Below are 19,962 nucleotides of genomic sequence, written 5' to 3' on the forward strand. Positions count from 1 at the left end.
AAAACCAACATTCCCCAAATTTTTCAAAAAAAAGAAAAAAAAAAAAAAAAAAAAAAAAAAAAAAAAAAAAAAAAAAAAAACAATGTTTGTCAATGTTTCTGTTACTGCAGGTGGCAGCACTCCTCCGGGCATTAGCGCCCCCACAGTGACCAGCATCCCCTCCCCCATTAGCGTTAATGGTTTTACTGGCATGCCGCCGCCCCAGGCGAACGGGCAGCCGCCGGCAGAGGCTGTCTTCACCAACGGGATCCACCATTACCCGGGTAAGGTTTGATCGTCTGCGTAGCATCCATTAAGAAGTCACAGAAACAGCAGCTAACTTTATTAGCACCTAAATACTGTTTTGTTTTTGTTTTTTTGTTTTTTTTTTCCGTTCTATTTGCTGTGCTTCAAGATAGCAAAACTTTATAGACACAGACCAGTTAGAAGCATGGCTCCAGATTGCATATCTTACCAGCTCTAAAGCATGTTGTTAAGGGGAAATAAATGGCGTGGAGGTGAGCGCCTCTTCACCGTCCCGACGGTGCGAGTGTGAGATTGTGTGGTGAGCCGTGGCTCGTGCTTTTTTTGTTTTTTTTTTTGTTCTGTTTTTTTTTTTTTTTTTGAGGGGATGGACGAAGAAAACTCTATCTGCTTTTTCTCTTTCACGCTCTTGTCTCCGCAGTGTTGCAGGAGGTGGTTTTTAGGGAGGACTCAGAGAAAAACGGCTTGGGCGTGGCTCCGCGGAGTTGTTTTGGGGTTCAGGGTGGCTGCTTCCTCTCCTCTCTCTCTGAAGGTAGCGCTCCTCTCCCACCCGCCCTCACTCTCATCTCTCACCAGGCTCAAAACGGTCGGGAAGATCAGAACCCTAAATATTTTGTGGTTTTTTGTTTTTTTGTTTTTTTTGGCTGTTGTGACATTTCTGGAGAAAACTGGGAGGGATTGTAATCTCTGAAGATGAACAAGATGAACCGGCAGGCTCTGGGGGAGCTGCAGTGATTCACAGCCCAGACGGCAGAATGTGTTCGCAGGACATCGTTCAGATAAGCGCTCCACAAATATGACCTTTATGAAAGAATGACAAAAATACTTTGTTTGAATCTTTTTAAAGTTTGTAGAACATTAACAAAACATAAGCAACATGTCTACTTCCCTTCCTGACCCACACCACCAAAAGTACAAAAATAAGTAAAATTCAGGAGAGCAAAACAAAGGCAGTTTGTGAAACGTAGAAACCTTTTAACATGACTATAGAGAATCTAATGGATCACTAGCATGGCGTCTACGTAGGTCACCCGCCACGCTGGATCTCTAGCAACTCTTGTTGAATGTGTAGAAATCCTTGAATTGCTGCTCACAGATAAAACTTCGTCTAATCAGACTGAGCTGAAGAAGCAACTGAGAAAGGTTTCACTCTTCGTCCGTCTCCCTGGAGACAAACCTGGCGGATCTGCGAAGTATTGACCCAGCATGCCAGACACAAATTATGAACCACATTTTTCCAGACTTTTACTTGTACAAAATGTTTAAAAAAAAATCCCTTTCTTTCCACTTTAAAGCAATTCACCACTTTATGTTGGTCTATCAAATGAAAGATTGCAATAAAAGGCCATATAAATGTGCAAAGTTTCAAGGTGTACTTCTGCCAGGCGCCGTATCAGGGAATGACAAAATATCCTCTAAAATTTGCAATTAAATGACATTTTGAAAGTCGGATGTTTCCAAAGTTTAAACAAGCAGAAACTTCCAGTGAGACACGTCCACTCGAGAAAGGCAAGAGTGTGATCTCGCCCTTTTCCCAAACCGTGACCTGAGAGTAACCTTTGCCTGTTGCCCCCGCCCTCCTCCTCTCCCCCCCCTTCCAGGTTGGAAAAGAAAGCTACAATATGATTTCACACTCTGTAACTTTTATAGAGCTCTATTTTAGCCCTCACCTCTCCTCTTTCCTCCAGGCCATCTGTGACTGTGTGTCAGTGTTGCTGTCGGTTCACAGTGTGTTCGATATTTTCTCGGCTGTTTCGAGTGATGTTGGGTCTATCGGTGTGTGTCTCTGTGTGCGTCCTCTCTCAGTGGTGTGTGCTCTGTGTGCATGCGCTGCCTGTGGACCAGACGGGTAGAAAAACGCGCGCGCAGGTACCATCCCCGGATGTACGGCGCCAACTCGTGGCGACAGATGCGTCCGCTGCTGTGCGTTTAGCTCTCTGCGGAATGAAAACCGTTTTGTAGGATCTGGATTTGCATGACGGAGTTTTTGTTTGGGTTTTTTTGGGGGGGGGGTTTCCTGTGGTGTGGTGGTGGTGGTGGTGTGTTTTTTTGTCTCTTTACTCCCTCGAAGTTGTACTTGTTTTCAAGAATAGCACACTAGAGCTACTTTGAAGATGCCTCAGCAGGAGCATGAAGTGAAAAGTTTTGGACACACTGAAGGAAAAGCGAGCTGCCTCTAACCTCCCTGTCTGTTCTCCTTCTCCTTCGCTCCCCTTGTTATCTTTTCCTCCGTGCCCTCTCTTCCATCTACATTCTCCGTCCGTCTCACCTCTCTCCTCCTCCTCCTCCTCCTCCTCCTCCTCACTTTTTCCCGCTGAAGCAGCTCAGAGTCCCACTGCGGCCGACCCTCTCCAGCAGGCTTACACAGGAGTCCAGCAGTACGCAGGTCTGTCCGTCACTCTGTCCCTCCGCAGCTCATCCGTGTGTCTGTCTTGAGTGGCACGGGTGGCTGCGAGTTTGCATCCGAGACCCTTTAAAATAAATAATAATAAAATTAAAGGAGTGCAAAGATAAGCACTCCTGTTTTCAAATTAGGTATTTTGATCATGTAGCCCTCCTGTCTTTTCGGTCCAACTGGATCAGTTTATTCTCTCCCGGCGGTGTTTGTGCAACACGCAGACTCCATTGTGTACGCTATCTGATCGATTGCTTGCTGTGCTCCTGCATATATCACATTGTTTGTATGTATTCAAGTGTGCGCTGTATTCATGACTGTTATCTGATGCGCGGCGTGTGTGTGTGTGTGGGTGTGTGTGTGTGCGCGTGTCTTTGTGTGGGTCTCAGCAGCCTACCCCGCCGCATACGGTCAGATCAGCCAAGCCTTCCCCCATCCTCCACCCATCATTCCACAGCAGCAACGAGAAGGTAACACACACACACACACACACACCTATACACGCACACAGACAATACTGCAAAAATTTAATTTTGCTGTTGCTTTTCTTTCAAGCTTTTACTGCGTTTTTCTTCTCTGTGTCTGAGTGGTTCAGGCAGCTATTCTACACAACAACGTACTATTTTAAATCAGATGAACCGAGGCGAATCTAAATGCCCCAATTTTGTTCTCCGTAATTTATGACAAATAATTTTGAAAAGATGAAAGGCCCTTAAAAGTGAATTTTGAATCAAAGTAACAGGATTTAAAAAAAAAAAAAACGGAGTATCTCCAACTTTGCTGTAAACCTGCTCATATAAACTTGATGACCCCGAGGAGCAGCAGGCTCATGTCTGGGGCATCACTGCCCTCTAGTGGAGAGGATAAAAAGCGCTCCAATCCGTCGTGACGGAGTCTGTGGGTTTTAGGCTTTTAGTGGTGATTTGGTAAAGGAAAAACTAAAAATATAGAGAGGGGTGAACATGTTTAAAATTACTGTCAACTAACCAGAAAACACCCAGATACAAAAATACGAGGAGAGGCAGCTGTTTACTACAATTTCAGTCAGACGGCTCTGTTACTCTCAAAGGAAAGTTATATTCTTACAGCCTCTTGGTTGAAGAATCGACACCGGGTCATTGCATAATGTAATTTGCAGAAAGTGGGACCGCTGTGAAACAAAGGCCGAACGAGTCAGAAAGCATCTCAAAGCGGTTACCGTGGAGAATCTGTGTGACTGTGACTCTGTTTCGAGATGTTGAAGTTCCTGGTGTTATGAACTCTTGAAATACTGTGAAGCTTTAAAGGGAAAAGCAATCAAAGGAAGAGTTCAGTAGACAGTAAGTCAAGCATCTTCCATGGCTATCTCTCTCCCCAGACCTGAAAATGTGAGAAACAAGCAAAAAAGAGAGTCTGTGAAAATATTTTACTATTTAAACAAAATTACATATAAAATTAGAGGTTTTCTTCATGATTATACTGAAAAAAAAACAAACAAAAAAAAAAACAGGAGTTTTGACAAACCTTTACCAGGCGTACCAGTTGTTTTGACTGAATCTTCTCTCATGGTTAGTTTTTTTTTTTTTTTTTTTAATTTTTGCTTTTTTTTCACCCCCCATCTTTTTTTCTCTTCTCCCGTCTCTTCCCTATTTTCGTGCGTGTGTGTGCGTGTGTGCATGTGTGTCTCCTTTTCACTGTTCCCATGCAGGACCAGAGGGGTGCAACCTGTTCATCTACCACCTCCCTCAGGAGTTTGGGGATGGAGAGCTGATGCAGATGTTCCTGCCTTTCGGTAATGTCATCTCCTCCAAAGTGTTTGTGGATCGGGCGACAAACCAAAGTAAATGCTTTGGTGGGTAAAAATGAACAGAATAAAAAAAAATCTCTATATATACTGATTACTGTTTTCTATTTATTTTTATTATTTTCATTTTCACTGAATGCATGAGGCGATTTTTTTTTTCTCCTTTCCATTTTAAATTAAAGCAGAACACTTTGCTGCAGCCGTGCAGAAATGCATGCATTCAAAACTGATTTCTCTCTTTATTCCTATTAACGCCGTTTTACTCCGAAGCTCAACTTGTTTTCATTTCTGCATTCATATGACTTTTAATTCCTTTATTCCTGTGACATTTTTTTTTTTTTTTACAAATATGTGATCTCGGACTGAACTGCTGCTGTGTCGCTTCGCCGCTGACGACGATGAGCTCAGAGTGATGGAGAGCGTTTGATGTTGAGTCCATCAGCTGCAACCAATTAGCAAATTAGCTCTCTCATTAATATGACGCAACATGAATGTGCTTGGAGGAAGGAGCGTTCTGTGAAACCTTCGTGTTGAGTCTGTGTGTGTTTGATTGGTAGCTGTTGCGAAGCTACTGTCACTGTGCTGTAAAAAGTATTCGCACCCCTTGACCTTTTGTCACGTTTCCTTATTTCGTCAGTGTATTTTACTGAGGATTGTACAACAGCAGTGCAAAGCTGTGCATACATGTTAGAAAGAAAATGTATTTATTTTTTTATTCCAGCATTGCTCAGCTCTTACATGTCCAACATGCTGCTTCAGTTACAGATTCTCAGTCGGGTCTGGGGTTGGGGTTTGACCAGGCCGTCCTGGCACGCTAACGTTCTCTTAGCCGTCCCTCCGTGGCGCCGGCTGCGTTTTCCAGGCTGCTGCTCTGCTTGGAAAGTAAATCCGGTATCTGCTCCAATCTCACTCCTTCTGGAGCCTCTTTTTCTTCCAGTGTTGCCCTGCGTTGTGCTCCATCCATCTTCCCATTAACGCTGACAAACATCACTGTTCCTGCTGCTAAAAAAAAAAAAAAAAAAGAACAAGCGCCCGTCCCATGGAGGTGGCGGCGCGCTACGTCCACGTGTTGAAGTGGGGATGATGTGTTCAGGGTGATCCAGTGTTAATTTCAACATCTCAGCGTTTTGTATGTAGGTGAAAAACATTGGGGGGTTTTTTCCCCTGATCATTACATTTCAGACTTTAATTGGGGCTTCTAACACTTTTTTTTTTTTTTTTTCCCCCCCAAACAATGGCTTTCTTCTTATTACTTTTCCATTAAGACCAGATCGTTGTAGTACACAGCTGGTATTTCTGATCTCTGCAGATCCTCCAGGGTTAGCGTAAACCATTTTGCTAACCCTGACCCTTACTCCCCCTACCCAACCTCTCTGTTAAGGTTTTACACTTGTGCCACACTCTTTTCAGTTATTTTCAGACCATGGATTGAACAGATGTCCAAAACTCGGTAATTTCTGTTATAATCTCACCCTGATTTAAACGTCTCCATAACCTTAATATCACAGGATGATATTTGCTCACTTATGTCCTCTTAACAAACTTCTGAAAAGCCTTCACAGAAAACGCTGGATTAAGAACGGGGATTAAACCACACACACACACACACACACACACACACACACGGACTCTATTTACTAATTGGGTGCAATTTATTGTGCCGGTGTAAAGGGGCAAATCAGTCCAAACCGTTCAAGGGATGTAAACACTTTTGCAAGGCACTGTGCATGCATTGCTTTATTTTTTACTTTTCCTATATGATTGTATTTCATACATTGGTGACTAAATGATGAAGGATTGTGTTGCTACCTCATACTTTTTCTATGCTATTTGGTTGGAGGCTTCATGTAATATCTTACTGCACTGTTATAGTTGCTTTTTTTTTTCATCTGCAAAAGATTTTTAAAGAATTTCATTGTTGCCTTCAGTTTTATGCTTTGTCACACTATGAACATCCAAAATCAAGGATGCGTCTCTTTTTCAGGATCACAACTCCTTCGTGAAAAGCCACGTCGTTAGCTGCTTCTAACCCTTACTCTGTGTTGCCTCATGAACCCAAACTCTTCCTGCACCTTCACCTGACGACGCTGTGTCCTCCTCCTCTTCCTTCTCCCCTCAGGATTTGTGAGCTTCGACAACCCAGGTAGTGCCCAGGCTGCCATCCAGTCCATGAACGGCTTCCAGATTGGCATGAAGAGACTGAAGGTCCAGCTCAAGAGGCCAAAGGACGCCAACCGCCCCTACTAGCCCCTTCTCCCCTGCCCCAGCCGGCCACCGCGGCAGGCGGGGCAGCCGCCGTCAACAGGAAGAGACAGGTCAGGCGTCACTTGAGCCGAGTAGCCGAACCGAAGCGTGCGCGGCCGCTGCAGTATTAAACTGGCAAACGCCCCGATGGCGAGCCCATTTATGGTGCCGCCTGATGTGTTTTCCATAACCTTTTATGCAAGTCATAAAACACTCGCAGGCACCTAATAACAGCTTGATCATCTGTAAAACGCTTGTAAAGATTAGTGAAGTCTTACTCCGGTGCAGACAGTTTAAGAATATATTTGGTAAAGGTTATGCTAATGTGGCTCGTCCAGGACTTGGCAGGGAGTACGAGTGAGAAACTGGTTTTGAAAGCGGAGAGCATTTAAAAAAAAAAAATAAAAAAGTAAAGTCTTTTAGCTAATCTATGAATTTAAAATCGGTAAAAATGTGGGTTTAGCGTTCTCTTTATTTCTGTAATACAAAGATCCATGCCCCCTGGAAAAGGTGTCTGATCTTGGAAACAGATGGGGTCTTTTTTATTTATTTATTTATTTTTTTATTTTAATGTCAGTCAAACATAAACAAAGCTGTAGAGGCATTTCCTTTACACGCTGCCTCCTCTGTTTGCAGAACATCTTTGCAGTAAGTGACCCCGCATGTTACCCTGTAGGTAAAAGATAATTGGTAAACGGCTCGGCGTGTTGCGCTGAGAAGGAAACGGTTCCGAGGGGGTGAGGGCAGGCATTTATTACCCCTCAGGCGAGTAATTGTGCCGTTCCTCTTTGTCTCCCCCCTTCATCTGTGTGATGGAGGGTTCAGGCCGCGTCGTTCATCCACCGCTGATGACTTCATTCAAGGGCAACTTATCACCCACTCACAAGCCAGCTGAACCATACCGCACAGTGTCCTGGGGCAAATCACTGGCAAAATATTGCATTCTCATACGAGTTTGACAAAGCAAGCACAGGGGCGCAAGTTTTATGGCGTTTTTTTCTACTCTTTTTGCATATCTAAATATTTTATTTCTTTTTCTACAGACTCCAAATGCTCCAGTTCACTCTCCCTGCACTGTATTTCTTTGTCGTTGTCCGAGAAGGTTCAGAAAAACAGGTGCAGCTAAAATAGTCTGCCATTATATACAGTCATGGGAAATAGACGAAGCGCACTTTAAGATTCAGTGGCTTGTAAAACCACTTTTAGTCACAATAACTCTCGGTAAACACAACCAGTCTGTCACATCACTGTGACAGACTGGTATTTCGGGGCCTTTGATTGTTTGCAGCTTTGCTAATGTCTTCTCAAAGCACTTAATTCATGTTGATTTCCGGCCTTGGACACTGAAACGCTTAATCTGTCCAAAAGACAGAAAGCGTTCCTTCACTCAGATGCAACTTTTGAAAATCAAAATGTGTTCCAGGAAACATTTTCTTTACGACAGAAGAAGCTTTTTTTTCTGGCGGCAGCTCTGCTAAACTAACCAACCGCTTCAGTCTTTTTCCGACTCCGATGTCGTGGAGTTTAACTTTTAACATGCTAGCAGGAACGTTGCACAGTTAGGGTTTTTTTTCGCAATTTCTCCGACCAGTGCAAGGTTGAACGTTGTGACTTGGGGTGACTCTTGGTAAGATTGGTAGCTGTCTTAAATATTTCTAATCGTGATCCTTCTTATTGTAACGTAGAATGATGTTTGAAAATCAGCCTTTAAGCTCTTTCCAGAGTAATCGGCAGTAACAAATGCTCCTCGAGGGTCATTGCTGGAGTCTTTCCTCCTTGGCGTTGCACTAAACCTCACCGGTTTCCTCCTGACCAGCCGACTGACACGACTCCTGGTTTTATGGAGGTGGTCAACCTTGACGGTGACCAGCTAATCATCAGTGTGCATTACAGGCTTTGTTATGTCGTTTTAAATCTGTAGGGCAACTTTTTAGTGAAAAGAGTGGCAGATTTTCTACGTCGTCGTTGACAAACCCATTTCTTCTGTGTTTTGCAGGATTTGTTGAGCTGAATAATACGTTGACCACTTGCCACCCACCGCTGAGCGCAAACTCGGCTTCTGGACCACAAAGTCTGCTTCAGAAAAAGAGAGAAGAGAGCGCGAGCATTGACCCGGTCCAGGACACTTCCCTTTGGATGTACTAAAAACTTTTGAACTGAGAGAGCGTTTTCTGGTTAGCACCAGGACTTCTTTTCCTCCTGCACACATATATACACCTCCTCCACCTAAAAAAGAAAAAAGAAAAACAACACAAAAAAAAACCTGCTTGAATGACAGCTACCTTTTTCTGGACCACAGACACTTTTACTTGAACACCGAGATGGGGAAAAAAAAAAGTAAAAGATCCTCCATAAAATCTACTGATAATGACCAACTCCACTAAACTCTCCAAGGGGATATTGTCGCCAAAAGTCCAACAGGAAAAACAAACTTCTTAAAACCTGAACAGTGGATTGCCGTAGGAGATCCTTCTGAAAGGGACGGTTTCGGGGGCGTTTTTTTTTTTTGGGGGGGGGGGGGGGGGGGGGATTTTTTTTTTTTTTTTTTTTTTTTTTGGACAGCTGACTTTTGAAGGCCAATTTCTAAGACTTCAAGCCACCAGGTGCAAATTGAGAGAGAAAGAGAGCCGAGGTAGGGAATGTGACATTTTCGGGACACAGATTTTGGGATGGCCACCTTCAGCTCGGAGTGCCTGTCCGTTTCCAGGGAACACCGTTTGCCGAGGAGAGCCACAGCAACGGATTCCAGGGAGTCTTATCCGTCATTCCTTAGTTGTTTTAGGGACCAAAAGACCAAACGTTTTTATCGCTGAGGACTTGTAGCGCTAATATACTCGGACCACTGCATCTCCTTTCGGTCAGCATCGTCTGCCCGGAGAGTTGCACTTAAAGCAAGTGTACATTTCGAATATATACAAGAAACCTGTATATATACATATATATATTGCTGATATGCTTTTTTTGAATACAGGCAGAACTATTTCAGACGACCAAAAGGGGGGTCTCTCACTTCGCTAGTTTACAATTACGCAAAATGTTTATTTTTGTTCCCCTTTTCGTTTTTTCGTCTCGGGAGGGATGGCGAGTGCATGGGAGGGGCTGCTCCGTATCACAGCCTTATCTTTTTTAAAATCGACATCCTAACCTCACAGATAAAATAACATCCGAAACGTTTGAAATATACAAACTTGTTTATATTTGCAGTACATATATATATGTATAACGAGCATTCAAGCAAATGTATTCATATATATACGGTATATATGGATAATAGATATTAATCACAAATATATGTATTTATATGCACATGTTTCACATATGTGCGACTGTACATAGAGCGGCTACTGACTACGTTGAGCTGTTTTGTTTTTTTTGTTTTGTTTTTGTTTGTTTGTTTATTTTTTGTACAGTTTAGAAGGAGTTTGAAGCATTGCTCTGCTTGGGAAGAGAACCACACATCTGGCAGCTCCCCAAACACTGCAGGCATTCCTGTCTCTGATAACCTATATGCTGACACACGACATGTTGCTAAAAAAAAAAAAAGAAAAAGAAGAAAGATCAGCGTGTGTGAGAAAACGTATCTTCTGTAAATATTATCTGAAAAATGCAAAAAGCCACCTCTCAGTAGCAGGCTTTAAGGGAATCGGGCTAAAGAGGATTTTCTTTAGAGGAAAAGGACAATTATCTTCGACTCTATTCCAAAACATATCATGTGAGCTCACACACACACGCACACACGCATACACAAACTTCTCTTTGAAACTTGAACCAAAACGAATACGTCTCACAACCCTTGCTCTCTTTTTGCATTCAGTAAAGTGCATGTAGCGTATGGGCTGTCACCACGTCGAGGTGTGCCTTGTCACCTGCGGAATCTGCCATTCAGCACTGTGCTCCCACAATGAAGAAAAAAAAAAAAAAAAAAAAGACAGACACAAAGAAACCCGAACACACACTTCTGCAAGCAGCCACTGCGCTATTATGATGTCAAAAAAAAAAAAAAAAAATCCAGGCGGATCCATATCATTTCTCAGCCATGTGCAGAGCTTTAGCGCACGTCAAACGGAGCAAACCGTCCCGTCACTGCTGGGTCCACCGGTCTTTGGAAAGAAAACGACACAAAAAAACATGCATTCAGAGCTTAAAGGAGACACACTCTATGAAACGTGGGCATTAGGTGACCTGTCGGCACGTAAACTGTCAAAGCAGCGTGCGGGGCTCCTGTAAACTACCTTCCTTCCTCTTGTCGAAGCTGGAGCAAACGAGGCCGAATGAGGGAAGTGACCGAGCGGTATTTACAGCTATGACGTTATTGTAATGTTGGTCGGGAACGTGGTAACATTTGGCAGTTTGTGAGCAAAAATCTGCTGGTGACACGAAGCATTTACTTTAAAGATACGTCAGATCGCCTTATCCCCTTCCAAATGAATACAGAAGCACCGCGTCGGCACACAGTGACGGAAAGCCCTGGCAAAGATGCGTACACAAAGCCTTAAAACAAATGGTTGTTACGGAGACATCGTGACCCGTAAGATCCCACACTCTCTGCTGCAATTGTCCAACAGTAAACTTTTGAGACTTTTTTTTTTTTTTTAATGTGTTTCCTCCCTAGCCATGCTGCTCACTGTGCATATTGGCAAGTTGCAGGTGCATCGCAACAGATTATAATGTCTTTGAAAAGTTTATATTTGGTTCAAAAAGTCAACCTGGCAGGTTGCATGAACACAGAATTATATTTCAGGGGTCAATTTAGCTAACTATGTCCAACAGCAACTGAAACCCCAAAATTAGATTTTTTCAGAAACTTAACACGACAATAAAAATGTTTTGAAATGTTGAAATTTACGCTATGGCCTGTGAAATCCTGGGGTAGACTGCAGACCGCTTCATTGTTGGACATATGATTATTTAAAACACAAAATAAAACGGGATTAGAATACAAACAGAGTAATGCAAACTAACAACAAAATCTACCAACATCAAAAAAATTAAAGTTTACAAATGTATGTGTATTTTTTTTTAAACGAATTAGTATTAAACGAAATACATTTTTCACCGATATTCTGATTTAATGTGATGCACCTGTTCGGCCTTCTAGGTCGTACCTCCAGTCGTAAAGTTTACGTTTAAAACTTTTTAACTACTTTTCTTGTAAATATGTGCATGTGCACATTTAAGTGGGCAGATTTCTTTTTTTCTTTGCGGATATTTCCCAAGTTATGAAGACGAACAGACATCTGCCCTTCTTGAATGATACTTTGTACCCATCCCATTCTGAAGCGTTTATAAGAGAAATTAACCATCTCACACATTCTTCCCACCCCGAGAAAAGCTCTGGATTTAAAGTCCCTACAAAAGTAAATTGAAATTGCTTCAATTACATTTACATTTGCAGGAATCATAAAGGGTGTTAATAATTATGTCACTTTATTTTCCCCTTAGGAAATAAATGTACTCAAATTAAAGATTTATTTTTTCCTTAAATTTTCAGTTAGAGATTATAGTACTGCGAAAGAAAGAAAAAAGTATTTTATATTTTATTGCTTTTTACACATCTTTACCAGGGGTAGCAGTTGGACTTGATGGACCGGTGCTGGTACCGAATCTGCTAAATGAAGCAAATCCTTCCACTCAGTGCAGCTGCTATTTCACTTCATGGTTCTTCAGCATAAAGTTTCCTACAGTATTTTACAGGAAAATGCTGTGAACACCTACTATACACTTCCAAAAGGTCAACAGACGTGGATTTATTGGACTCCCCTCAATGCGTATCGAGCTGGTGGAGAATACTTCATGAATATTTATAGATATGCATATTTATAAGGCTACATGACACTTTTGGAAGACGACGCTTCCCGTTAGGTATCATTACTAGTTTTGGTGTAAACTGTTCACTATGCCGATGTCCCGGCGTTTGCGTATAACCGTTTTTTTGTTTGTTTGTTTTTAGCTGTTTGAAGAATTTGGCATTTACCTTTAAAATCCAGCGAGGGTTAAAAAAAAGAAACTTGCACCACACATTCTGGGTTACTTCTCTTTTTCTTTTCTTTTGCACCTACCAGTAATTTACTGCGCGTGTCATTCAGAGGAACCCGGATGTCCAACACGATTGGGTGCATCGGAATAAACCGTCTCTAACGATAGCATCGTCGGCCGCCGCATTGTGTCCCTTTTCGACTGCCCCACTGCTGCACCGAGAAAACTTCACAAAAACACAGAGGGAGACACGTTCACGGAGCAATCCTCCACGTCTTTTTTAACCCGTGCTTTCACGTTGAGGGACGTAGGAAGAGATGAAGCAGTCACGTGACGCATTCGTCATCTTCATTTGCTCTGAATCAAAGCTGCAAGTTTACAGGTTGGGAAAGGAAAAAAAATAAGTAAAAACAAAACAAACTTGGTTCAACAACAAGAAACAGAGCAGAAGTTTGAATATAAATATATATAAATATATACATAAACTGATGAATATACTGTAAATTATTTCTTTTTTTGCTCTGTTTTCTTCTGTACATAGGTTTGCATATTTTATAGGACTTTTACTTCTATCTACAAGGACTGGATAAAGTACTTTAAATACTTTAAATAAATATATATAAATATAAATATATGAATGAAAACAAGATAATGCTCATTAAAACCAGGTACAAAAAGAAAAGGTTAAAAAAAACAGTTGCTAGGTTACGGTGAAAACTGTAGGACTTGACCAAGGCATTTATCCAGAATACAGTCAGGGAGAGCATTGACCTCAGTTAGAGCTTAGACACACATTGACCTATTTTATAAAAAACGAAACATTTAAAAAACTTCAGTGGGTTCTCTTCATTTATTTGTTTAGATATTTGTTTAGAAGTCATGTCTGAGATGATATGCATGCTTTCACAGCATTATTTTTCTATGAGTTGGTACGTGACCAAATCTTTTTTTATAATGACATGCACGGGCCGCCGTCGTGGTCCGCAGATGAATCCTTGTTCCTGCCTTCAGCACTTCTTTGGTGACGGAGAAGAAAAACGTTTAAAAAGAAAAAAAGGAAAAAAAAAAAAAAGGAGCTCCTATTGACCAAGTGATGTCAGAGATAGATTTTAATCATTTATTTATCTTATTTATTTAATTTATTGCGTTTTTATTTATTTATTTGAGCTGTTTGAGTCAAGATCCGAGCTCTGCTGTCGCCACTAATCCTTGAAGGCGCTAATTTGCATCCCTCTGAATTTAACTTCCTCAAAGACTAATTTTTTGGGGGGGTTTTTTCCCTGTCACTAGTGAACTCTCAATGACAATGCAGTACTACACTAAAGCCTTATACATACTGTAACGATAGATCCATGCCGTTATGAAAAGGACTCTGTAGTTAGTATTAATAAGAAGAAAATTAGTCCCCTCTCAGTAGTAGTTACAATTTGCTTCTGCCATAAGAGCTTTAAACGTGCGGCAGAAGACATAGTCGTCCAGTTGGTTATTTGATCAATGCAAGGTCATTTATCTGGCTCCGAAACGTATTGCAATCAGAACGAATGGTTAAGTTGTTCATTGTTGATTACCGGTTTATTTTCCATTGTGTACTCCAATATTTGACAGAGCTCTGATCTTGTTCAACCCATGTTTTCTGCCAAACAAAATTCAATGATGACTGCACTATTTCATCAACAAAAAACAAAAAAAACAAATGAGAGAAAAATCTGAATTTCTTTTTGTTTTCTTCTTCTGATTCTTTTTTTTTTCTCTAAGGCTCAGTAGTGTTGCTAGAACCACATTTTACATCATGTGGTTTTCAAAGTGTTCTGGAAATCTACTGTATTTCCCAAATTTCAGCACAGATGGAGGGCTGGGGAATTGAATGTTGCATATTAAAGCTTCGCCAGGTTCCTAATGAGCTAAGCTTCTGATTGGGCAGTGCGCTTTAGGCTCCCGCCCCGTCCCTGCCCCCCGTCTCTCCAGACTGCACCATTGTCCGGTCCCCTGGACTCCTCTTTTTGTAATTTTAAATGAATGATGCGTCTCAGCTTAGCCCAATAATAAAGCACAGTCTAGAATATCGTAATCTGTGTCGTGTCGTAATTGCCATCGCATCAAGATTTGTCGTTTGCTGGGCCTCTTGCTATTTTCAAGGTATTACAAGGTTTTCAAAAAGTTCTGAAGCGCTAATATTTTCTGTCAGAATGTTTCTATGGTTTTAAGTAAAATGCCTGAGTTTTACTTGGGGTTTTCTCCAGATGTTTCTGCATACTGCCAGTCAGCTGGCTGAAAAGTAAGATACGACCAGAAACAAAAGGGGTTGGCTGAGTTCCTGTACTAATCAGGTCATTTCAGCACACAAATATTAGATCTTTCTTAATAAATCCCATTTCAAACACAGTCCTGGTTAAGCACTGGAAGCATAATGTTGGAAATACTATCAAATTTAGCTGTTTGAATATATTTTTGCTTCATTAAAAACACGGTCGGAAAACAATGTAGCGTGGCAATTCAATCTAATTAAAGGTAGCACTGTTTTAAAGCTACGGTTAACAAGCTTTGAGTGGCCTGTCTGTTCAGCAGCTGACTCCAGGCCAGCTAACCAAGCAGATAAGCTTTATTAACCATCTATAATCAGCTCGTTATGTCCAGCACGATAAGCTGTTCAAATACAGCCGATATTTATTCTGGTTTTTAGGAACTGTCTTACTATGTTTTTCTGAAATAAAACCAATTAGTTTGTATTATTTATGTACTTTTCATGTGTAAAGGCTGTCAGATTGTTTTATTTTAACTTGAATTTGAAGGTAATGACTTGAAATTTACACACACAGACACAAACACACACACAGTGATGGGTCCGGCAACACCGATGCGTTGACGCATGGATCAAGCCCACAGACCAAAACCCGTGTCGGTGCGCGTATTGGTTTCAGCAAGTCACGTGACCAATACAGGAACTGTTTCAAAATGACATTAACGCGCCAAACTGTGTTTGTAAGGAAGCCAATCTGTCAAATGCATTTGCCAAACGAATTCTTGATCTTTTACAGTATCAACTATGGAGCAGCCTCAAAGGAAAGGTTTCCTCAGTTGGGACCATTTTGATCTTATATTGGAAAATAAATTTTTATTTTTTGTTGTTTCATCTGGTTCTTGTCAGTTTCTACTTGATCTATCTGAATCCAAATTCAGCTGACATTGACTCTTAGTTTACTTTCATATTATGTTCTGCAGGTTAAATGTCGCATATGTTTGACTAAACTGTCTTATTTAAATAAATCCACCTTTTCAATGCTGAGGCATTATGAGGCCAGGCATGAGAATGAAGTCCCAGATACACCTAGATAAACTCAGATATACAGCCATTCTACAAATTACTCAGTTGCTTTTTATAAATTATTTCATATACAGTGAACCCTCGCTGCAACGCGGTTCACTTTTCACGGTATCGCTGCTTCGCAGGTTTTTTTGTGCAGTTTTTTTTCCTACAGTGTTGTTCGCCCTGCTTGACCGCTGGTTGATTGACCATATGTTTGGTAAAAACAGTCTCCGCGCTACCTGAGTGCCAATAACGTTACGGTGTTTAATACAGATTGTCCATTCAGGAGATGGAAACTGAAACTTTCAATGTCTGCTGGAAAAAAAAAATCTGTGGCCAGAGGCAGCAGAACCCGACCGGAGGCTCGTTTGATGAGATCCATCGCTCTGCCATAGATACAGCTGTGAATCTCGCGGGGCAGGTTGGAGGAGACGCTTTAATGACATGACTGCGGATCACATTAAGGCCCGATTGATGCACACGCACATCCGCTGACCTGAAAACAGGTTTTGTTCTTTGGTTTCAATGTAGAGTATTTATTTATGCTGTGTAATAACTGTAAAAACTAAAGGTAACTACTTCACGGATTTCGCCTATCACGGGTTATTTTCGGAACGCAACCCCTAAGAAAAACAAGGGTTCACGGTAAATGTAGTGTTTACTTCATTTTTTCTACAGCAGGAGAAGTTTTGTCAAAAAAGCGTAACAGGCTAAATTTCAAAATGTTGTAAAAACTTTTTAAAACAAAAATGTGTGGGAAAAAAAACAGTCCACAAGCATCCTCATTCCAAACACATTCACTTAAATTTTCACTTTATGGTACATGTTCACATTATTTATTGACTGTATATCAAATATATTTTAAATTTAACTGAAGATATGACATAATACAATATATAATATTCAATAAAATACGAAGACTTAAATCTTATTGTATAGACTAGGTCATCAAATCACTACGTTGCCTGTAGGAATTTTTAATGTCCAGCAGGTGTCAGTATTGAGTGAAACAGTATCGACACAGAATCGACACGGTTTTGCTATGTGTCGAAACGATACATGATGCCTCATCGACCCATCACTACACACACGCACACACACACAGACCTCCTCGGTAATGAAACAGAAGGAAAGGTGTTGGTTGCAAATGGGAGCAACTGGCTTGTATTTCCAGGGATTTACTGAGGCTGCAGATTTATGCATAATACATTGAGTCAGATTCAGAATGGACAATTGTGAGTCATGAGATTCAGTTTGCATTTACATTGCCAAGGTCTTCAGAAGCAATAAATGCAGCTCAGTGTTAAAAAAAATTCCAGGGGAAAACATAATTCACCTCACAAACAGAGGAAATTCAGAATAAATATACATTTATTTGCATATAAAAGGGAAAAAAAAAAAAAAAAAAAAAAAAACAACTACAGTAGCCAATAAGAACACGATCGACAGAAATCAAATTCATCCTAATTTCCGAAAGAATTGAAGACAATAAAAAGGCATCATCGAATCGGTGAACGTCAAGTGACTCGCTTTACTTTTTGTTAGCAGATGAAAAAGATATCTTCCAGTATCTGGCTCTCTTCGAGGTCCTGCTGAACGCCGTGTGAGTAGTTCCCACCTGGAGTGATCAGGCTCGTTCCTCCGGGTTTGGGGCCGGAGAGGGTTGAACTGCGTTGTGCCGTCTTGGGTCTCCGAGCAGCAGGCTTGTACTGCTTCGGGGCAGAGACGGGACTGAAGACATCCAAAATCTCACTCAAGGAATGGTCCAACCTGAAAGAAAGCAACACTTTTTATTTCTTGTTTTGTTTAAACCTTATCTTTGTTTTTGTATTGTTTTTATTATGTGTCTGACTTTAATTTGCTTTGCAGGATATATTTTAGCGGAGCAGGTTCCAGCACAAATTCAAAACTTTTTCAGACTGAAATTTCGAAGTATTCCTGATGAACAAAAATCCAAAAGTTCATAATGGATGGACGGACAGAGTGAACAAAGGACGACACAAGCCGAAGGATCAAAATAGGACAAGCTGAAATCTACTTCAAGGGGAAAATTTGTCATTCACCTTTCACTTGTTAACACAGACGGTCTGAAAGCAAAACACTTTTGAGTATTAACAAAAATTCGTTCTTGCCGAAATGCCTGTGGAACGCTAACAAGCAGAGTTAACAAGTCCAAACCCACTGGGGCGTCCCTGCAGAAAAAGAAAGAAGAAGAAAAACAAAAAATCTGATTTTTGCAGGTGTGCGAGAATAAGTGGGAGAGGACGTGGCGTTTTTCTCTCCCGGAATAGAAATGAGGGAGTGTGCAGCGAAATAAATAAACCAAAACGGGGGAGATTAAGCTAATAGAGATTCAATCCCGCAGTCTGGCTGGCTTGATAAATTATTCAGTGTATACACAGCCGAACGACGGCCATTCCAGATACAAAACATGAATTCTTTAAAGCACGCTCCACTGATCTTGCCAACATAATTCTCTGCTCGTTTAAAGCTGCATTGATTTGCATCGCGCGCCGCTCTCCGCACACAGCTCTCCCAGGTAAAGGCGATCTTCGGGAGGCACTTGTTGATATGCATGCAGGTGGCCGGCGGACTGACGCAGCTTCCAATCAGGGTGCATATTGGTGTTCCTCTGCACGTAGCTTTGGACCTTGATATGTCATGTTCTAAAGCTAAATCGAAAGCAACGCACATCAGTAGCTGAAAAGCTTTAAAAAGAACAACAACGACAAAAAAATACGACTACATTTTGCTTTGGATTAATTTATGCATGTACAGTTCGAGAGAGCAAGAGAGCGAAGGAGCTGAAGGGTGATGGCTGATGGGGATAAAAAAGCTGAAGCTAATTGAAGTAAATCTGTCGTCCTTATTTTGGTCTGCGCCCCGTCAACCAGCAGGGGAAAAAATAGAAAGACAGAGAGCGGGAGAGAGAGAGTGGCTAATGTGTGTCTGCTTCTATAGGAGGGACTGGAAATGAGCACTGCTGTTTCAGATAGAAAGCGGGGCAGAGAGGGAATGTGTGTGTATGTGTGCGTGAGTGTGTGTAGATGGGGGGGAAGGAGGAACTTTGGACGGGATGCCTCACTCGAAATGTGAGAATTTGCATTTTTATTTGTTGATTTATTTAATGGACGGGGCTCTCAAACAGCCATCCATCAACAAGCGACATGTCTGTAATGAATAATGCATCACTTACCGGCGGTCACAATCTATAACAAGCGAGAGGTGGGGGGTGGGGGGGGGCGGACGTAGGAGGGGGTTAGGGGGTGGCGTACAGTTTGGGTAGGAACGAGGGAACAGACATGGGTGGGGTGGCGGCAGCAGAGACAAGCGAAGGCACAGAGATTGCATGAAGACTTAGAGAAAAGCAAGTGATTTTTTTTTGTTTGTTTTTGTTTTTTTGTAGAGCAGCTTTTCTTTCTTGAGCAGAGTTTTTAAAATGTAGAAGTTTTGCAAAAGTCAAAAGCTGCCAGAGATTTTCTTTCCCCGCAAATAGAGTTCAGGAAAGTCTGCTTTGCTTCTGATGGTCAGCGGTTAAAGAAACAAGCTTCTGGCATTGCTGGGAAAAAAGAAAAGAAAAGGAAAAATGCCTTTGGACCTGGAACAGTGGGTCATGTCGAGGGCATCCAAGAAGAGTGGATGGTTGATACTTAAGTGCTTCCATCTTCACAACAACTCAATACAGTAAGAACATTTCATGAAAAAGAAAGTGGACTCTGAGTATTTCACTTTTGTGGGGGAAAAAAAAAAATCCCATACGAAGTACTTTACCAAAGTATTCATACGCCTTGAACTTCTTCTTTTTTTTTTTTTTCCAGCTACAAAGTTGAACGTGTTTTATTGGGATTTTGTTTGACAGACCAGCATTAAGAAGAATGTAATTGTAACATGGAGAGAAAACGGCACATAATTTTCAGTTTGTTTCTATTGATTTCTTTTTTTTTTTCTTTTTTTTTTGTGTAGATGGAATTTGAAAATCCGACCAAAATCTAACTAATAATCTTTGGGGAAACGACA

The 19,962-nt window shown here is 41.3% G+C and overlaps 1 protein-coding gene across 1 annotated transcript; it reads left to right on the top strand.

The window, feature by feature from the left end:
* The first annotated feature begins 76 nt into the window (after positions 1–76).
* LOC106942866 (CUGBP Elav-like family member 4) lies at positions 77–8,992 on the top strand. Its single transcript, XM_015026212.1, has 7 exons — positions 77–263; positions 665–775; positions 2,564–2,629; positions 3,028–3,108; positions 4,326–4,409; positions 6,541–6,736; positions 8,662–8,992. Exons 1-6 carry the CDS (start codon positions 83–85, stop codon positions 6,666–6,668), a joined length of 651 nt encoding a protein of 216 aa, XP_014881698.1. The 5' UTR covers positions 77–82; the 3' UTR covers positions 6,669–6,736; positions 8,662–8,992.
* Positions 8,993–19,962: the final 10,970 nt, after the last annotated feature.

This window comes from Poecilia latipinna, unplaced genomic scaffold (assembly GCF_001443285.1).
Source record: "Poecilia latipinna isolate Pla-1442-1.1 unplaced genomic scaffold, P_latipinna-1.0 Scaffold4620, whole genome shotgun sequence".
Taxonomy (NCBI): domain Eukaryota; kingdom Metazoa; phylum Chordata; class Actinopteri; order Cyprinodontiformes; family Poeciliidae; genus Poecilia; species Poecilia latipinna.